This window comes from Helobdella robusta (genome assembly GCF_000326865.2).
Source record: "Helobdella robusta unplaced genomic scaffold HELROscaffold_25, whole genome shotgun sequence".
In the NCBI taxonomy this organism is placed as follows: domain Eukaryota; kingdom Metazoa; phylum Annelida; class Clitellata; order Rhynchobdellida; family Glossiphoniidae; genus Helobdella; species Helobdella robusta.
Window position 1 is genome coordinate 1,829,595 of NW_008704310.1, and position 18,126 is coordinate 1,847,720.

At 32.4% G+C, this 18,126-nt stretch overlaps 2 protein-coding genes across 2 annotated transcripts in view; one reads left to right on the top strand and one right to left on the bottom strand.

Moving 5' to 3' along the window:
* Positions 1 to 591: 591 nt before the first annotated feature.
* HELRODRAFT_173119 (hypothetical protein) lies at positions 592 to 1,115 on the top strand (the record flags this gene model as incomplete). The annotated part of the gene is made up of 2 exons (XM_009019736.1): positions 592 to 825; positions 903 to 1,115. 2 exons carry the CDS (start codon positions 592 to 594, stop codon positions 1,113 to 1,115), a joined length of 447 nt encoding a protein of 148 aa, XP_009017984.1.
* A 13,816-nt stretch (positions 1,116 to 14,931) lies between these two features.
* Positions 14,932 to 18,126, bottom strand: part of HELRODRAFT_173122 (hypothetical protein) — a gene marked incomplete at both ends in the record, with an annotated part of 4,140 nt that continues 945 nt past the window's right edge. Inside the window, 3 exons of the mRNA XM_009019737.1 lie at positions 14,932 to 15,078; positions 15,286 to 15,420; positions 17,612 to 17,843. Of these exons, the coding sequence (XP_009017985.1) occupies positions 14,932 to 15,078; positions 15,286 to 15,420; positions 17,612 to 17,843 (514 nt within the window). The remainder of the gene's footprint in view (positions 15,079 to 15,285; positions 15,421 to 17,611; positions 17,844 to 18,126) is intronic.

The window sequence follows — 18,126 nt, forward strand, 5'->3', positions numbered from 1 at the left end:
ACGTTGCAACATTCATTTTTAGATTTCTACGTCAGCAATTGCCGGCATTTTTTAGAAACTTTTTCACTTTTGGAACTTCCATTCAAGCAAGAACTACACGCCACACGCCACTTTTCTATGCTCCACCAGCCAGAATTAAAGTACTTTCATGAGTTTGAAACATACCGGCCCAGGAATATGGGAGACGATTCCACAAGAAATTAAAGATTGTAACACTTTGCATCTTTTTAAAAATAAACTGAAAAATTTTTTAATTACGAAAAGTTCTGTTTTTCAAGGATAATAATGTATATGTATATATATGTATATAAGTGTGTACATATTTCATTAACATTGATACATTTTCTCCTATTGACAATTTTATTTTATCATTGAGAAGCAATTTTGAGCTGCACGGTGGCCGAGCCCACAAGAATTAATTTTCTTTTTTTGGTCTCCGAATCATTCATGTTTTTGTTTTGTTTGATTGAATAAAAGTGATTTGATTTGATGTATGTATGTATGTATGTATGTATGTATAGTAAAAAAATAGCAACTCACAAGTTTGTTGTTAATGAGCTACTTTATTATTTGAATAATAACTTGGAGTTAATGGAAAAAGAATCGTTTGTTGGCAACATTTCGGATTTCTACACAAATGAGGATATCGTTGCAGCTCTGAAATTGTTAAAACATGAAATGGAATTGTTAAAAATTGAAAAATTCCAGTCGCGCGGAAATACGAAAAAGGATAAATTATTTGACTGCGTAAATTTGTTCAAATACCTGAAAACAAATAACTATGTGGAAAAATGCTTGATTTTTGTCAGTCTGAATATGGCAAAAGTCCAGAAAATAGAAAATTTAATGAATTTGAATTTTGATTCGTTAAAAAACGAATTAAAAAAACTTTGCTCAACCAGAGCGCTCAGTTCGGCCTGGCATTGAAAGCAACGCAAGTTGAACTGAAAGCGCTAAAAACCAAAATAAATAACATGTTGAAATCAAGAAAAGTGTGCAGCGACGCAATAATGAAAGAAATCGCAACTGAAAATTCAAACAATGCAAGTTCAATTTCAACTGTTCAACCGCAAATTTTAAAGACTTCAGAGGCGGGAACATTCTTCTCGTGGTGAAAAAGCAGACTACGAAAATCGTTGGCAACAAAATTTGTGACAACAGTATCATCCAGGCTGAAAAAAATAATTTAATAAAAAAAAGTTTTTCGCAATGGGAAATGTCAGAAGATGCATCAAAATGATGTTACTGAATTCTTAACCTCAAACGGATAAAAGTCATCTCCTGTTATCCAGTGTTGAAACGTTCAAAGAATCAACTAAAAATGCGGCAGTAACTGAAAATGAGCATTCAACATTGTTTGAATGTTGAAAGTGACGATGCCGACAACATTTTCACAAGCACACTCAACAATGTATTCTGCGAGGTGATCGCTTGTGACTTATCTGATCACTTACCAATTTTCTTGATACTGAAAAAATTACGCACAGACAATAAAACGAGCTACAAAAAAGCATTATATTCTGAGAAACCAATCTACAAATTTTCGTATTCAACATCTAGAATATTAAATTTGTGCAATGATTTAAATTCAATTAACTGGGAAGCTCTCTATGATTATGAGGATGTGCACTTGATGTTCAGTCATTTCATGGAAAATTTTTCAACTTGTTTTCGAAAATGCTGCCAGATCACCAGCAGAAAAAAACATTAAAAATGCAAAAACAAAATCCTTGGGTTACTTCCGAATTCAAAAAAATCTACAGAAAAAAAAACAATTTGTATAGACAATTTCTCCATTCACCTACAAATCAAAACTTTGATAAATTTAAATCAAAAAAGTTTGCACCCACCTGAAATATAAACTGAAACGTGACTACTTTCATCGCACACTTGAAGCAAACAAATCTAATAGTAAACAAACCTGGAGGTTAATTAATAATTTCATTAATAAAAACAGCAATACAAACAACAATAACATCCTCGAGTCGGCCGAGAATCAACCTCTCGATAAACCGAAAGAAAGCTTCAACGAGTATTTCAAAAACATCGCGGTCTAGTTATCTAAACAATTTCCCGTCAAAACAGACGCAATAAGATTTTTTTTAAATTTTTTGCTGAACAGTTTCTTTCTTGAAGATGTGGCGGCTGAGGAAATTTTCAGTACAGCAAAATCGCTGAAGCAAAATCCTCAAGTGGTTGTGATGACATTCCGACGAAAATTGCAGTTGTAACAGCTGAAATTTTGAATTTTCTAATCAACAAATCGTTTGCATGCGGAATTTTCCAGAACTGTTTAAAAACAGCAAAAGTGGTACTCGTCTTAAAACAACCCAACAACTACGACATCACCAATTTTCGCCCAATATCATTGTTGCCAGGATTTTCGAAATATGTGAAAAAGTTAATACAAAGATGCTTAATTAGATTTTTGGCAAAATATCAAATTTTGACTGAATTTCAATATGGCTTTAGGAAAAAGCATTCGACAGATTTTTTAAAGTTTGGCGGCAGGTGATTGCAGAATTTGTCAGCAGCGTGGTGTCATCCATGAAAGTCTTTAGCGAGGGCATGTAAACTCTCTTTCTAAGTGAGATTTTTGCAGCACTAGCTGCGTCAAGCAAAATTTTCATAGCCAGTACAAAAAGCGTCAGTGATATTGCACAGCCCATGGCTATTCCTATTTTCAAATCCACCCATTTTGTTGTATATTCTTTTGTTGTAAAACACATTTTGAAACCCTCAAAGTAATTTTTTAAAATTCCTGTTATCTTGGCAGGTATATGAAACATTTCCAGCGCTTTCCACAGCAAGCCATGTGGAACAGCTCCATAGGCATTTGCTAGATCTAGCCACGTTACATGAAGACTCAACCTATTACTTTTAGCTTTTTGAATTGCCTCCCAAATTGTTGCAGTGTGTTCGATACACCCGAGGACTCCTGGGACACCGCCTTTCTGCACCGATGTATCGACATATTTGTTCTTTTTGACAAACACATTTATTTGGGCGGCAATGACAGCCAAAAATAATTTACCTTCCACATTCAGCTAAGAGATTGGACGAAACTACGATAGTGCGGTTGAATCTTTTTCTTTCTTCATTAACAATTTGCCAGTCTTCATGAACAACCTCGCAGTTCCAAACTTTAACTAGTAGTTTATGTAGAACTTTCACTGCGGCGAGACATCTCTTGAACAACAGATACGGTATTCCATTTGGACCAGGCTATGAACTATTTCTTCTTTTTGATAAGATTGTTTCAATTTCCCAAAGAGAAAGAGGTCTTAGATTAAAGTTGTACCCGGGCTCCTTTTTAATCTTCAACATGTTATTTCCTTCCAATTCACCAGCAGTCGTTGAGTAGGTTCGTGCAAGGTGATCCTCCAGTTCCCTTCTCGAAACTATCAATTCGCCGGATTTTTGTTGTTCAAACAACCGTTTCCCAAAGCGGTATGGGTTGGCAAGAAAATCTTGTCTAGCTTTTCTTTGTCGGTATTTCTTTGACCGTAACCTCTCCGCTCGACGCAGCTGGCTCAGTTTTACTCGGATGTCATCTCTCAACTGAATTAGACGATCACGTTCTTCTCCATTTGTTATTTTCCATAAATTTCTCAGGCGTTTCTGCTCGCTTTCAGCTGATTAATTTCCCTCTGCCTTCTTGACATCTTTTCAATGGGTTTGATCAATGTTTCACGAAAACCAAACAGATTTGCACACTTTTCATACAAAAAATCCGTGAACAGACGGACATCAGATGAACTGCTCGCTATAAAGGTCCTGGTGATTTCAGCGTCCAATTTTGACCATACTACTCTCTCTGAGGCTGGAGAAATTTAATGCGTTTTTTGACTGGACATTCTACCAAATCCGACGCGTGGAATCCACTTACACTGTGGTTTTCATCCTAGTATGTAGATTCCGCCGTCTTACCAAACACTAGATTCGAACGTTGCGACGTACTTGACAGACATCCAATCTTAGTTTGATGCACTTTTAATCCTCTTGAAGATGTGAAATCTCTTCCACATATACATTTATGACCACCCCCGCCATTTATGGGGGGTGGTCATAAGCTTGAAAGAAAGACCTTTTGTGTTGGTGCTCTGCAGCACTCGGGATAGAGAAAGTTTTTCTAGTCGGCAGTTTCCGCTTTAGAACGGGTACGTACTGCTATTTTCGCTGAAAGAAGGAAATAAGGCGGGCGGCTCTAAGCGGAAACAATACAGGTGTATAGATCTGTGTAATATGTGCACGGGAATTTTTGTCAAGTGTTGGCATTAATCAATTTAAAATTTGTTTTTTCAATTTTCCTTATTAGAATTTTCTGGAAATCGTTTAATTTATGTAAAACAGAATTATCCAAGTTCATCATGAAAATATAATGAAACTGTTCTTATCCAAATTCATCTTACAGATAAGGCCTTATTTAGATATTTTATAAATCATCTTTAGTGCAGGTTTGTTTAAATAGTTTCTGATTACTAACTTCAATAACAACGAAGAACATAGAGATGACAACAACAAGGATGAAGAATACGACACCAACTATTAACTTTACCAACGAACTTTGTTAAAAAACTTTGTTTTGTTTAACGAACTTTGTTCTGTTTAAAAAAAAACTATACTGTACATGTACGTACGAATGTGTATATACATATGTACGTACGTATGCATATATGCATGCATGTATGAATATATGTAATGGTTGTAATGTATGTAAATGTTTGTAAATGTTGACCAATTCAATTTATTTATAATTATTTGGCAAAGAACAACGCACGCATCAATGTTTTAAAAATCAAATAAGCATTCCAGTGCGATGATCATGAACACAAACTTATTGTATAACTTCAGACAAACAATCTTTTTTAACCCTCTATTATTTAAATTCCAGTTTATTGTCTATCTACCCTCTACCATAACGTTAAAATGGGTTTTGTTCTGGGATAATATTTTAGAATTTTCTTGAATATTTTAGCAGATTAGTAAAAATTATAAATAAAGTTTAGCTAAGCGATATATTTTTTACAATCAAAATAAATCAAAATTCATCACTAGTTTGAAATTAATTTTCAATTACAACTGTGAAACACTGAGACGTAAAAATATTGTTTTCATGTTGTACTTGCTTATAAATACATGACACTGCTTGGTAACTTTTTGTAATATTCACACTTAGTTACACACACATGTTTCATATATAACAACTACATACGTACACACATCATTTATGTATTCAAACCTGAAGCTGTCGAGTCCCAAATGTTCCTGGGCGATTGAGTTCAGTTGTTGGAAGTAAGTGCTAGCCAAGCTGTCAGATCTCGTATGATGTACGTGCAACAAAGACAGTACGAAGCACTTCAAGGTGAAATTATTGAGTGCACACCACGTCTCATTCATATTTAATTTAAAGTTTGTAGTAAGTAACCAACAATGTGTTTATAAAGTGTCAGTGTATACGATTTTTTTGATATTGATAATGATAATGTTGACTTATAAAGCGCCCTGACAAGCGACTGAGACGCCCTCGAAACAAAAAACATCCTGTCAGACGTTTAAATACGCTCTATCAAAATGAAAAGTTTTTAATGACGACTTGAATGACTGTGTTAAGCTGCAGTTCCTAATCTTTGGGGGAAGCAAATTCCAAACGGGAGAAGCTGCATATAGGAATGCACGACCAGCAATATTGTTTGTTGTTTTATGCTGATGAAAACGTAGAGCGAAGTTGACGATTGTTTGTGTTACTATGTAGAAGACCACCGAGATACGACAGTAAATGCGAGATTGAAAGTTTGAAGACGATGACAGCTATTTTAAATAAAACTCGAAAGTGAAATGGAAGCCAATGGAGGTTCATTAGATTCGACGAGGTCGTTGATGACAGACGATGTAACGGTGTATTTGAATTGAGTACTACTCTAGCGGCTCTATTCATTATTCTCTGGAAACGTAATTCTTGGATTTTAGATATTCCATATAACACAAAATTGTCGTATTCCAATTTGGACAGTATCAAACACCGTGCCAGATAACTAGTCAAAGCGGTAGAATGAAACTGTCTAATATGTCGTATTTCTCTTAAATGACTATTACAGGATTTTGCTATAAACGTAATGTGATTTGAAAAACTCAATTTTTTATCTAGGACTAATCCAAGTGTCTTTAGTGTGACAGATATCTGGACTAAGGCATCTCCTAGTTGGACTGATGTTAAGTTATGTACATTATTTATTGAGTAGAGAGACCCCAGTGTTATGAGTTCGGTTTTATTGGAGTTGAATTGTAGATAGTTATGTAGAAACCATTCTTGCATGTGGTAAGGATGTTGATATTTGAAGAAAGATCTTTAATGTTTGATAATATATAGAGTTGAGTATCGTCTGAATATTGATGGTAAACTATGCCATAATTTTCAATGATCCTGCCGATAGGTGAAATATAAGCTGTAAATATAAGAGTGGTACAAGTACAGACCCCAGTGGGACACCATGAAACAGATGGACTATTGGAGATGAGTGTGTGGATATTTTGATAAATTGACTGCGACAAGTTAAGTATGAAAATAGACAGGAAAGGGCAAAACCCTTGACACCAAATTTCACTTCCAGGCGACGAAGTAATATGTCATGATTAATTTTAAACAACATTTAATGAAAACAAAATTTTTTTTTGGTTATTTAAACTCATTTACGAAAATAAAGATCCTATATCTCTCGTACAACAAGCAATACCAATGGTATTTTAGCCATAGCAACAGCTGGCCATTTAGTTGGTTGTTTTGAATAGAAACCAGCTACATAATATATTTGCCTTAGATTTGATCAATGTTATAACTTGGGCTGTCGTTATCGTTAAATGAATGTCACAGTTTAAATTTTGCGATATCACGCTCAAAACGTCGTCTAATCCAACAGGTGTTAAATAGTATCAAATCATTTGAGCGGTTTGCTGCTGCTCTTGAATGGCCATTGACCATTTTCTAACTATGAATTGATTGTGTGGTGAATTATTTTTATTCTTGGTGACAACATTTAAAAATTTTTGATAAATGTATTGATAGTTGACTGGAATTTTACTGTACAAAGTTGGTGGCGCAAAATCTTTTAGTAAAATATATATTACGTTTTCAGAAATTGCTGTTCTTAATTTTATTATTGATGTTGGTCATTCGAGTTATTATCAGTTACCTTTCATAACTTTCTCTGTATTGATTTAAAATAATATCATCTCTTCCACAAAAAACATTTCGATTTTTCTTGGTTTCACATTTAAACATATAAAGCATTATATACAATCTCAAATAACACGCACGCACAAATACATTAAGCCTGTGAGTATTTGAGTAACCTTACAAACTTTGGTCTTACTTACAAACTCGCAGCACACCTGGACTCACATTGTTAATTCTTATATAGGCTATTATATAGGCGTGATGGTCTAATGGTTAAGGTCGCCTGGTGCTGTTTCGCAGTAACCAGGTTTGAATATGACAGAAGGATCCCACCTATCACATGCTTCGTTTGTGATGCGTCGTTTAGCATGTATTCATATACGATGTCTGTGCTCTTTGTTGAATCCTCTAAACTTTGGAAAAATGTAATTGACCTTTAATTGACTTTTAACCTATTGCATGTAGAACATTATTATTAAAATGTGGATTGCATGGAAAAAATTAAAAAAGCGATTTAATATCTTACAACTCAGCTTTTGATCAAGACACTATTCATGTGTGGTTTTGTTTGTAGATATAGTTAAAAATATAAACGATAGTGATTTTTTAGAAAAAAATTATTTCAAAAAAGTATTAATCTAAAAATATAAAAAAATTTGAGTTTAATGATTTTCTGATATGCCACTACGGATTTCGATACGTTTAATTAACGTTTAACCAAAGTGTGATGAAATATAATTCCAAGTGTTGTTGGACCGCAAACTCACAGGCACATTGCTCACCGCCTCAACTGCCTTACAAGGGATCCTACACAACAATGGAACGAGAACTTTAATACTTTGCTCTTGACAAAAAGGGGCAGAGACACGGTGGCCATAGATCGTCTCTATGTCAGACCTACGTCATCCACAACGCCACCGCTGCCAACAAGTGTTGTAACTGTGACATAATTATACTTTCCATCCAAATAATCCTTTACTAAATAGTAATTTTGTAATAATTAATTTGAAAAAAAAATTAACTTTAATTTGTTTCAATTATCACACTTAGTCGTTCATTTTAATAAATAATAAAACATTTAAATTAAAACAAAAAACAAGAAATTGGTTAAACTGAATGTAGAAACTTTATTTTTAACGGTGAAGAGAACAATCTATATAGGTACTCGGTTGATTTATTAACACAGCTATTAAAACAAGTCAGAGATTTTAGTTTTATTTATTTATAATAATAATAATATAAACATTTATGAAGCGCCCATTCGCACAGTTGCTTCAGAGGCGCCCGGAGCCCGTGTTAAAAAGATGAGTCTTTAATCCCTTTTTGAAAAGACTCAACAAGGAACACTGTCTCAACTCAGGAGGTAACGCATTCCAGACATACGGAGCAGCGTGACGAAAACCGCGGCCAGCCAGGCGGGATCCGGCAACGGAATGTTTAGGAAACCTGTTGAGCTGCTGCGGAGTGATCTAGTGTGTTCATGTCTGGATAGGAAGTCGTATAGATATGTTGGGGATTTTAATAAGAGGGTTTTGAAGGTAAGGACTGCAATTTTGAAGATGATTCGAGCGGAAATTGGAAGCCAATGAAGCTTTGGAAAGAGAATGGAGGAACTAAAACGAGGAGGTTTATTAAATATCAGTCTAGCAGTTTTATTTTGAATAGTCTGTAGCTTTCTGACAGATGCACGTGAGGCCCCATACAATAATCTAGAATAGTAGTCTAATCTAGAAAGGATCAAACATCAGCAAAGGGCAGCAGCAACATCACATGTAATCATATGTCTAATATGTCTTATTGCGCAGAGGTGATAGTTGCAGGATCTGACGATTTCTGATATGTGTTTATCAAAATTTAGATTTTTGTCAAAAGTGACCCCAAGCAACTTGATCGCATCCGAGATAGGCAATGTGGACCCTGCTATGTCCATTTCCTCGAGCTGAAACCTCGACAGTTGTTGATGTGTCCCAATGACCATAATTTCAGAATTGTTAGGGTTGAGAAGAAGGAAATTATTAGCATACCAAAATATAACAGCTAAAATTTATTTATTTTTTCAAAATTGGTTCGTATAAACCAAAAAATGATCGTTAATCACTTATTTCGAGTTATCACGTGACAATCCAATGTTTTGATCGATTTCTAAAAAACGAAAATTTCAAGTGCCCCCTATGTGGTGACAGAAAAATTGCGCTTTGTCCCGTATAAGAATTAATATTTACGCCTAGACTTATGTGCACTCGGACATATGAATTAAGAGATGCACGTCACTTGATCTTAATGGTGGTGTCAAAATTAAGAAATATTATTATTTGACGCAATTTTTTTAAACAGTTGCAAGTTGTTTATAACTTTTAATGACTGCGGGACTAAATAATTTCCATTTTTGATCCTGTAATTTTGACACCAAACTTAATTAAATTTATGCCAGTTTTATTAGTGTAGAAAGTGGTGGTGTGTCGTCTTGTGTGATATTGAATGGAATTACTGTATCTGTAAAAGATATCCAAATATCTTAAGTTAATTAATTCAAAGAAATACGTTAACCATTGCGGTTCCAGGTTCTTTTTGAACTCATGCTCATTAAAATCCAATTTGTCGATGCTAGTTACCAACTCACCGTATGACATTCCATCGGTAAATTTTTATGTAATGTGCATGTATAATATTTACTCGATGGACATTTAAAAACAGTTTTAAGATGAACACGTCAATAAAACATAATTATGATAATTTGTTTATCAATTATTCAGTTGCACATCTCATATATTAATTACTGTAAAGCATAATAATAATAATATGGCAGAGCACCACATTTCTTACTGTATCTATCAGTTGTTTTCTAATTAAAAATAGAAGTTTCGTTTCAAATCTTTGGACTGGGTTTATTTAGTCCCTTTTAAGTTTTACAGTCGAAAAAGTTTCTGAAGTCAAATTGTGATCAAATTTTTCCATATTAACCAAATTTGACTGTGCAAAATGTCTTATAATGTTTTATTCAGAAAAATTTCGTAATATTAATTCATAAGAAATTTTCTAGTGTTTTAAAACCACGTGAGATTAATCAGAATTATTTATTTCATAATATTTTCGATGGTTTGTTTCGCTTATTACTGCTTTTGAAAAAATTTCAAAGACATTGAAACTAAATAAAAAGATAAATCAACTATACTGATATACGTCTTTGGGTGTCAATTAAACAAAAATATGAGATAAGCAGGCAGAACCAGCAGTTATAATTGATAGTAGTAGCATGTACATATGCATGATTATCATGTTTAATTAAAAAAAACTTTAAAAAACCCTTTTTTGTTGAAATTTATTTTTATTTGTCGTTAAAATTTATTGTTTACATTTGTTTTTTATATTTTTTATTAAATTAAATGAGTTTAATTAAGTTGACTGATTAATTCTGGCATGGAAAAATATTACTCGTCAAATTTATTGCACGCATTTACCGCATTTTCAAATTTCACTTTTTTTTATAATATCTTCTCACAAAGCACGTCAATTATTCGTTTAACATCAAATTTAAGTGGACCTGCAGAATGGATTAAAGAATGTCGTTAAATTTTTTCAAGGCCACTGAAGCTCCATTTCTAGGGTTCTTAATATTAAAGTTTCGCAATCGCCGATATGGTATTTAAGTATCAATTTAATTAAATTTATCTTTCGCCGTCTTTTGCTTGTTTTGAAAACTTGTTTTGTTTCTGTGGGGAATATAGGGAGGGGCCGGGGTGGGCCAGTGTCCCCCCTTTGTGAGGAGTATTTATATCAAGTCAGTACCTAATTGGTTTTAAAAAAACTCCTCATCGTAATTTTCGACGATCGCATTACCATAATGGTCAACGTTTTTCAAAAATCTCCCTCTGTCAACTTAGAAAATTTTCCCATCAAAATTCAGGCCGCGCCAAAATTTTCAAGATCTGCTACCGTGCAGAGTTTTATAACCTGGTTTGTTTAAAAAAAACCTCAAAAAACTGTTTAATCTTTCAATTAACAAGAAATTATTTTAATACTTAAAAATATGTTAAATATTTAACAAATTTAACAAAATTGCAATGCTTTTAAATAGGATAGTTGGTTTTTTTGTAAATAAATCATTGAATATTAAATAATTTTTGTCTGAATAGAAAAGAAATAAAAATTCATTTGACATAAACAAGGTTTGATTCAAGGAAGAGTAAGTTGCTGCCATGGGACCTCCACATTTAAGGCCCCCATAGAAATAGAGATACAAAGTGATACGAGTTGGCAACAGACATGTTTTTCATAAATGTTTTTTTCAATTTTACTGAAAAATTTATTAAAACGGTACTTTAGTTTTCAATAATGTTAATATGATTTTAAAAACTTACTAAAATTTTTGCTGAATTAATTTGTTTTGGCAATGAATTTGTTCAAGACTTGAAAAAGTTTGCCGTTTTTAATTTGAAAAAATTTGGGCCTTTGCTTGCTTGTGGCTCCGGGGTTTTCAGACCTCAATATTCGACCCTGAACATGAATATTCTTTTTTCAAATTTGAATGTTCAAACAATTTATTGTTGCACAGTAATTTTCTTGTAATATATTAACAACAGAGTGCTGTTTCAGAAAAAATCTTAATTGCATTTTCATGTAGCACCGTTTAAAAAATTCAAGTTTCGTACACTTTCAAAAATGAGTACCGTCAATACATTTTAAAACCTGTATTGGTTTTCTAGATACTATTTTTGAGTATTATTAACAACCATGTCCATCTCACATGAAATATTTATTAACATACAATTAACTTCTTAAATGCTCCTTGATGTTTGTTGAACGACCGGTTTTAGCTAACGTTGATTGAAATAAAATATAATAAAATAAAAAAAAAGAATCAATGTGTTGCAATCAAGCATGTTTTTATTCAATGTTATACGCGTAATCTGTGTCGTTAATGTATATCTGAACACTTTAAAACTATCTATTCTAATGAAAAAATTATTGAATAATTTAATTGAAATTACAGATCAGAAAGATTACGATTACACGATTAGAAACTGAAGTAAATTATGTTAACGAACATGACAATCCGGCGTTAGACTCAGTGTTACCGAGCGTAATAAACGAAATGTGATTTTCTTCGCTCTTTTTCAAAGGCCTGTTGCGCTTGAAGTAGAACAAAAGAGCAACTGCTACAAGAACAATGACGAGAAGACTCAGACCAACGCCAAGTCCCACACCAAGTTCTCTAGAGGAAGAAGGAGATGATGGAGGAACAAGTGTTTGTGTTTGGCTCACATCACTACTTGGCGCTGAGCTGCTCACAACGTTCAAACTTGGAAGGGAATCATGTTTATTAGAAGAAGTACTAGTAGGAAATGTTGGAGTTGCTGCTGTTGATGCTGATGATAATGTCGTTGTTGATGATAATGTTGTTGATGTTGTTGATAATGTTGTTGATAATTTTGTTGATGATGTTGGTGGTGGTTCAGTTGATGTCGTTGTTGGTTTTGAAGGAGTTGTTGGTATGGTTAATGTTGTAATTGTTATAGTTGATGTTGTTGCTATGGTCAATGGTTGTAATAATGTTGGCAACGTAGTTTCTGCGGTCCAATTCACAATTTTAAAGTTTAGTTATGAATGTTTAACAAGTTCGTGCAAAAACTTAAAAATAAAAATTATTGTATAAAATTTTTAAAATAATTAGAAAAATTAAAAAAATAATTTGAATGTAATAAATACGTGAGCACTGGAGATTGGAGCAAGGACAAACTTTGCTACAAAGAGGTTTTTCGTTATCAAATGAGGTGCTGGGTGTCTTGTAAGGAGTGTTCAAGACGTCCGTATATACGCATGGTGGATATGCGCTGAAATTCCATTTAAGTAGTTATATTCAACTAAATTCTGAATTAATGGGAGGTAGAATAAAAAAATATTCACATTGAGTCGTTTGCGCACACTTCCTTCGTGAAGAAGCATGGATACTGACACAAACGATCAAGTACTTTTCCACATACAGGAAATTTCTGTTATGTTGTTATGAGAGAGCACTAGGTATATATATATATATATATATATATATATATATATATATATATATATATATATATATATATATATATATATATATATTAATATATATATATACCTAATATATTAATATATATATATATATATATACATATATATACATATATATATATATATATATATAGATATAATGGTAACAACCCGTTCATAGCCTTATACATAGTCACAGAAATCTTATAGTTGATTCTTTTTTTCACTGTAAGCCAATGTAGGTCTCTTAAAATGGATGTCACATGGTCATACTTTCTACGTCCAACAGTTATTTTTGCAGCTCTATTCTGTATCGATTGAAGAAAAGCAATAGATCTCTCTGGTAATCCATTGAACAAGCTATTACAGTAGTCTAACCGTGAATGAACAAACGCATGAATTAGTGTTAGCATGGTTGTTTGATGTAAATATTTTCGGACGCGGTATAACTGGCAAAGCTGATAAGAACATGATTTAGATATGGTTTTTATATGATATTTGAAAGATAATCTCGAGTCAAAAATACACCCGAGGTTTGTTGCATTTTCACAGAATTGTGTTTCATTATAATCAATTTTGACTGAATTAATAATAATTTTAGAAAGCTGTTACCATGTACCAACAGGTAAAAATTAATATATATATATTAATAGATCCGATTGATTCAACAAACCAGTTAGTTGATTCGACAAGTCTTGAACTACTAACTTCTAATTTGTTTAATCAATGGGATCACTGTGATGTTGATTGCAATGTCAAGAATGAACTAACTAAGCCTATGCCAGCAAGAATTTATAAATGCATATATGCAGCATGAATTCGAAAATAAGTTTATTTTGAATTTTAATAAACTAAACGTTCTCCAAAAAACTTTAGTGAGAAAAATCGATAAAACGAACTACAAACATATTAACACCAAATTTTCGGTAGAATTTATAAAATATATGTATATATATATATATATATATATATATATATATATAAAAAGAGAGAGAGAAAAAAAAAGTGAGGGCAAGCAAGACTAGAACTTTTTAAAGCGAAACAGTGTAGTTAAAACCTTGAATAATGTTAATAAATGACCAAATTCATAAAGACTAGGTTTAATTTTTGACCAGTCTTATTCTTGCTAGCTCTCTCTCGCTTTCTCTCTTTCTTTCTATATATATATAGAGAGAGAGAAAGAGAGAGAGGGAGAGAAAGAGCAAGCAAGACTAAGACTGCCTATAGCGGAACAGTGTATTCAAAACCTTGAATAATGTTAATAAATGACCAAATTCATAAAGATGAGGTTTATTTTTTGACCCCTTTTAAATTATGGCAAGACATTTACTTTCAATTTTATGCGGCCATTAGTATACGTTCAACCACTTGAAAGATGGTGACATATATTGCTTTGGTTTTTAAAGCAAGATAATTAACTACGTAAAGATTTAGGCTACCATATCTGATTCATAAAAAGGGATCCACCAATTGTACGATCAAAATTCATTTCTTCGTAGTAAATTTAAGCTGAACATAATTGTTAAATAATTTTTGATCACTTTTTATCAGTACAAATCAGATTCAGTATTAAATTCAGCTGCTAATTAATTTAAGACCGTACGACCAACCAACCCTAAAAATTCAACATTTAACCGACATCAATTAACACTAACTAACTCGTGTCCCTTATTGTGAACAGTATTTTTATTAAAATTTACTAAAACGGAGTTTTTACACACGAAATCACCGTTTTAACTAGAAAATCGATCAAAAATTTGCGCAGTAAAGAAAAATGTCACCAGCACAGTTTTGGCTACACCAGCAAAACTTTGGAAGTTTTTGGCCCTCACGTTAAATTTCAAAATTTTGCCCCTCGTCAACTTTATGTTAATTTGTCCCTGTCAATTAAATACGGTTTGAATACCAATCACCATCCAACCATTTAGACTCATTTATAATATTTACCAGCAACAGATAGTCCAATCATATCATGTAATAAAATAAAAGTAATAAAAAGAATTTTCAAATAGGAATGCTTTGAGTATGCAAAAGTATATATGCGAGTTAGAAATGCGGTGATTCGATCAAAAAATTTAAATTCTTACAAAGTTTTTTTCCCCGCAGTTACATCTTGCTTCTGCACTGAATGACCCATTTTTGACTATTACGAAAATATTCATGTTAGGGATTTGATGAATTTGGAAATTTTCAAAAGATCGATTCTCCCTATCCATTGAAACCTGTCATGAAATTTAATTAATTTCATTGAATTTTCAAAGATTCAAAGATTTTGAATTTAAGAAATTCTTTCGTTGAGCGATAAATGGTTAATGTTGATATTGCAAAAACTTAATTAAAATCAATTTTTCGATAATTGGCTTTAATAATTTTGTTAAAATCTTTTGTTAATTGATTGATAAATCAGTTAATAGTTAAAAGCTGATTCAAATTGTTGGAAGACAACGAGAAGAGCTCCGGTGGGCCAGCCAAATTGGCGCCACGATAGAAAAGGACCAGAGAGGACTTATCCTCAGACTCGTCGCATCATCAACCTAAAGGTCTAATGTTTTTCGTTATTGAACCGGCAACTCAGGTTCCCGACCACGACTTCAGAAGATTATCCATATTTAAAATTCAAAAAATGTTTCAAAATTAAGTTGGAGAATTAGAATCCATCAACATTCTGTCAAACAGATTTCTAATTAAAATAAAACAAGAAGAGCAGAAAAAAAGTTTTAAAAAGAGATAACTTGTTAAATGGAAAAAGTTAAATCTTCTCTTCATAAGACACTTAATACCAGTAAAGGTGTCATTAAAACAACAATATTTAGATACTGTTCTAAACAAGAAATTAAGAATGAATTATTTGACCAAGGTGTCATAGATATTCAAAATATAAAAATAACAAAAAATAACCAGAAAAGCACCACCAACACGCTTATAGTTACATTCCAGAGTTTTTAAATTCCGAAGGAGTTAAAGGTGTGTTTTCAATTACTGAGGGTTGAAAAATTTATCCCTCCTCTGTTGAGGTGCACGCGATATCAAAGATATGGACACCATCATAAAATCTGTTCAAGCAAAGAGATGATATGTGCAAAATGTGGACAAGCAGGACACAGGCATACTTGGGAGTTACCATGCCAAAATGAAGATGAAATAATTTTCAATAATATAAAATTAACAAACCCCAAAAAACACTAACAAATGTAAAAATGGCTACTTATAAAAAAATATTAAAAAATATTAACTAACAACAATTTTAATATTTAACTCAAAAATAAATTTCATAGCTCATATTTTGGAAACAAAAAGAAATTGCCTAAAAGCACTCAATTTAATCAAAATGTTATCCCAAAATAAATGTGAAGCAGACCAAAAGCATCTGATAACAATTTTCTAAGCAACTATACGAGCAGGGTTTGGATTATGGTTCTACACAAAAATCCTACATGAAGATTCTACACCCAATAGTCAACGAATCGTCAAGAAGGTGTCTAGAAGCATACAGAACATCACCATCCATAAGTCTCTATGTTTTGGCAGGAGAAATGCCATTAAATTGAAGACATCAAAAATTTGCCTTGAATTACTTTCTAAAAATTAAATCTCAGATGAAAACCTCGGCATATAAATATATAACAGCAAAAACAAAGGCATCAAAATCAAAATCAATTCCAACACTTCCAATAAGACTAAATGAATTCATCAAAGACATTAAAAATATGAAGATATAAAGACCATGGAATAAATAAAGTTTAAATTTCCTCCTTGGTCACTAAAGCACCCAGAAATTGACACGTCCATAACAGGAATGGGCCAAAATGTATAACTAGCAAAAACCTTAGTTAAAGAAAAAATTAATAACAATTTAAACTTTATTCAAATATATACGGATGGATCAAAAAGGGCAATTCATCAAATGTAGAGTTGCTCTTCCAGAATAGAAGTCAGGAAGTCTTGATTTCATTTGTGGAGGAGATAGATTTGATCAACAGAATTTGAAATTTTCTAGATGTCACAACAAAATAATCAGTTTCTAATGATCCAATGGTGTTAAAATAGCCGCATCGTGCTGCAAAAAAAAAATTTCAAAGAATTTAATAAACATAATTTTTTATTCGTAAATATGTTAAAGTTTTTTAAAGGTTTTAAAACTTATAAGGTTGTTAGGCTGAGTAGATTGCAACGAGGCCCAGACGATAAATGACGGAGAAATTGCTAGATTGCCAGAAATTGCCAGAGGAAATGTTGAACGTAACCAGGTTCAATTGCAAATAATTTCAAGTATTGTACGCATTAAACGTATAGGTACATAAATGGCGTGAACTTACACAAGCCAAGTGCATTCAAAATATGAACTATTAAACATGGAACATTGAGAAGAGGTTACATAATTTTAATAAAATATAACATGATGTTACTGCTTACATTCCAAAATTTGGTGATGTTATGATTTTGGTCATCGTAGTTGACACAAAACTGTGCATTTAAAATATTTTTCTCAATAAGAGTGTTGGCCAAGCCAGGTTCCTCACAATTGATGTGCATGTTGTTATCATTAGTTTGGTTGATTTGGTTGACGAGGCAGGCCGTAAGACTGTGGTTTGCATTGATTCTCAGCACAATAAATCCGCTTCTGTTTATCACCGTACATGTGTATCTTCGATTTGAGTTAATAAAATAAATTGGAATGAGATTTTTTTAAATTTTGAAAAAAAATCTTTTAATCGTTGATGAGTGGATACACTTTAAAACAAATCTAACCAGATAAAAAAATTAGAAAAAAAACAGAAATTTTTATTTTATTATTCATTAATTTATTTTATTAATTATTCTACATTGGAAAGCCACATGATTTGAAAAACATGATTTTCGCATCAAAGTACAATTTTACAACACCAAAGTTTATTTTTCCAACGTCAAAGTTCATCTTGACAAAGTGA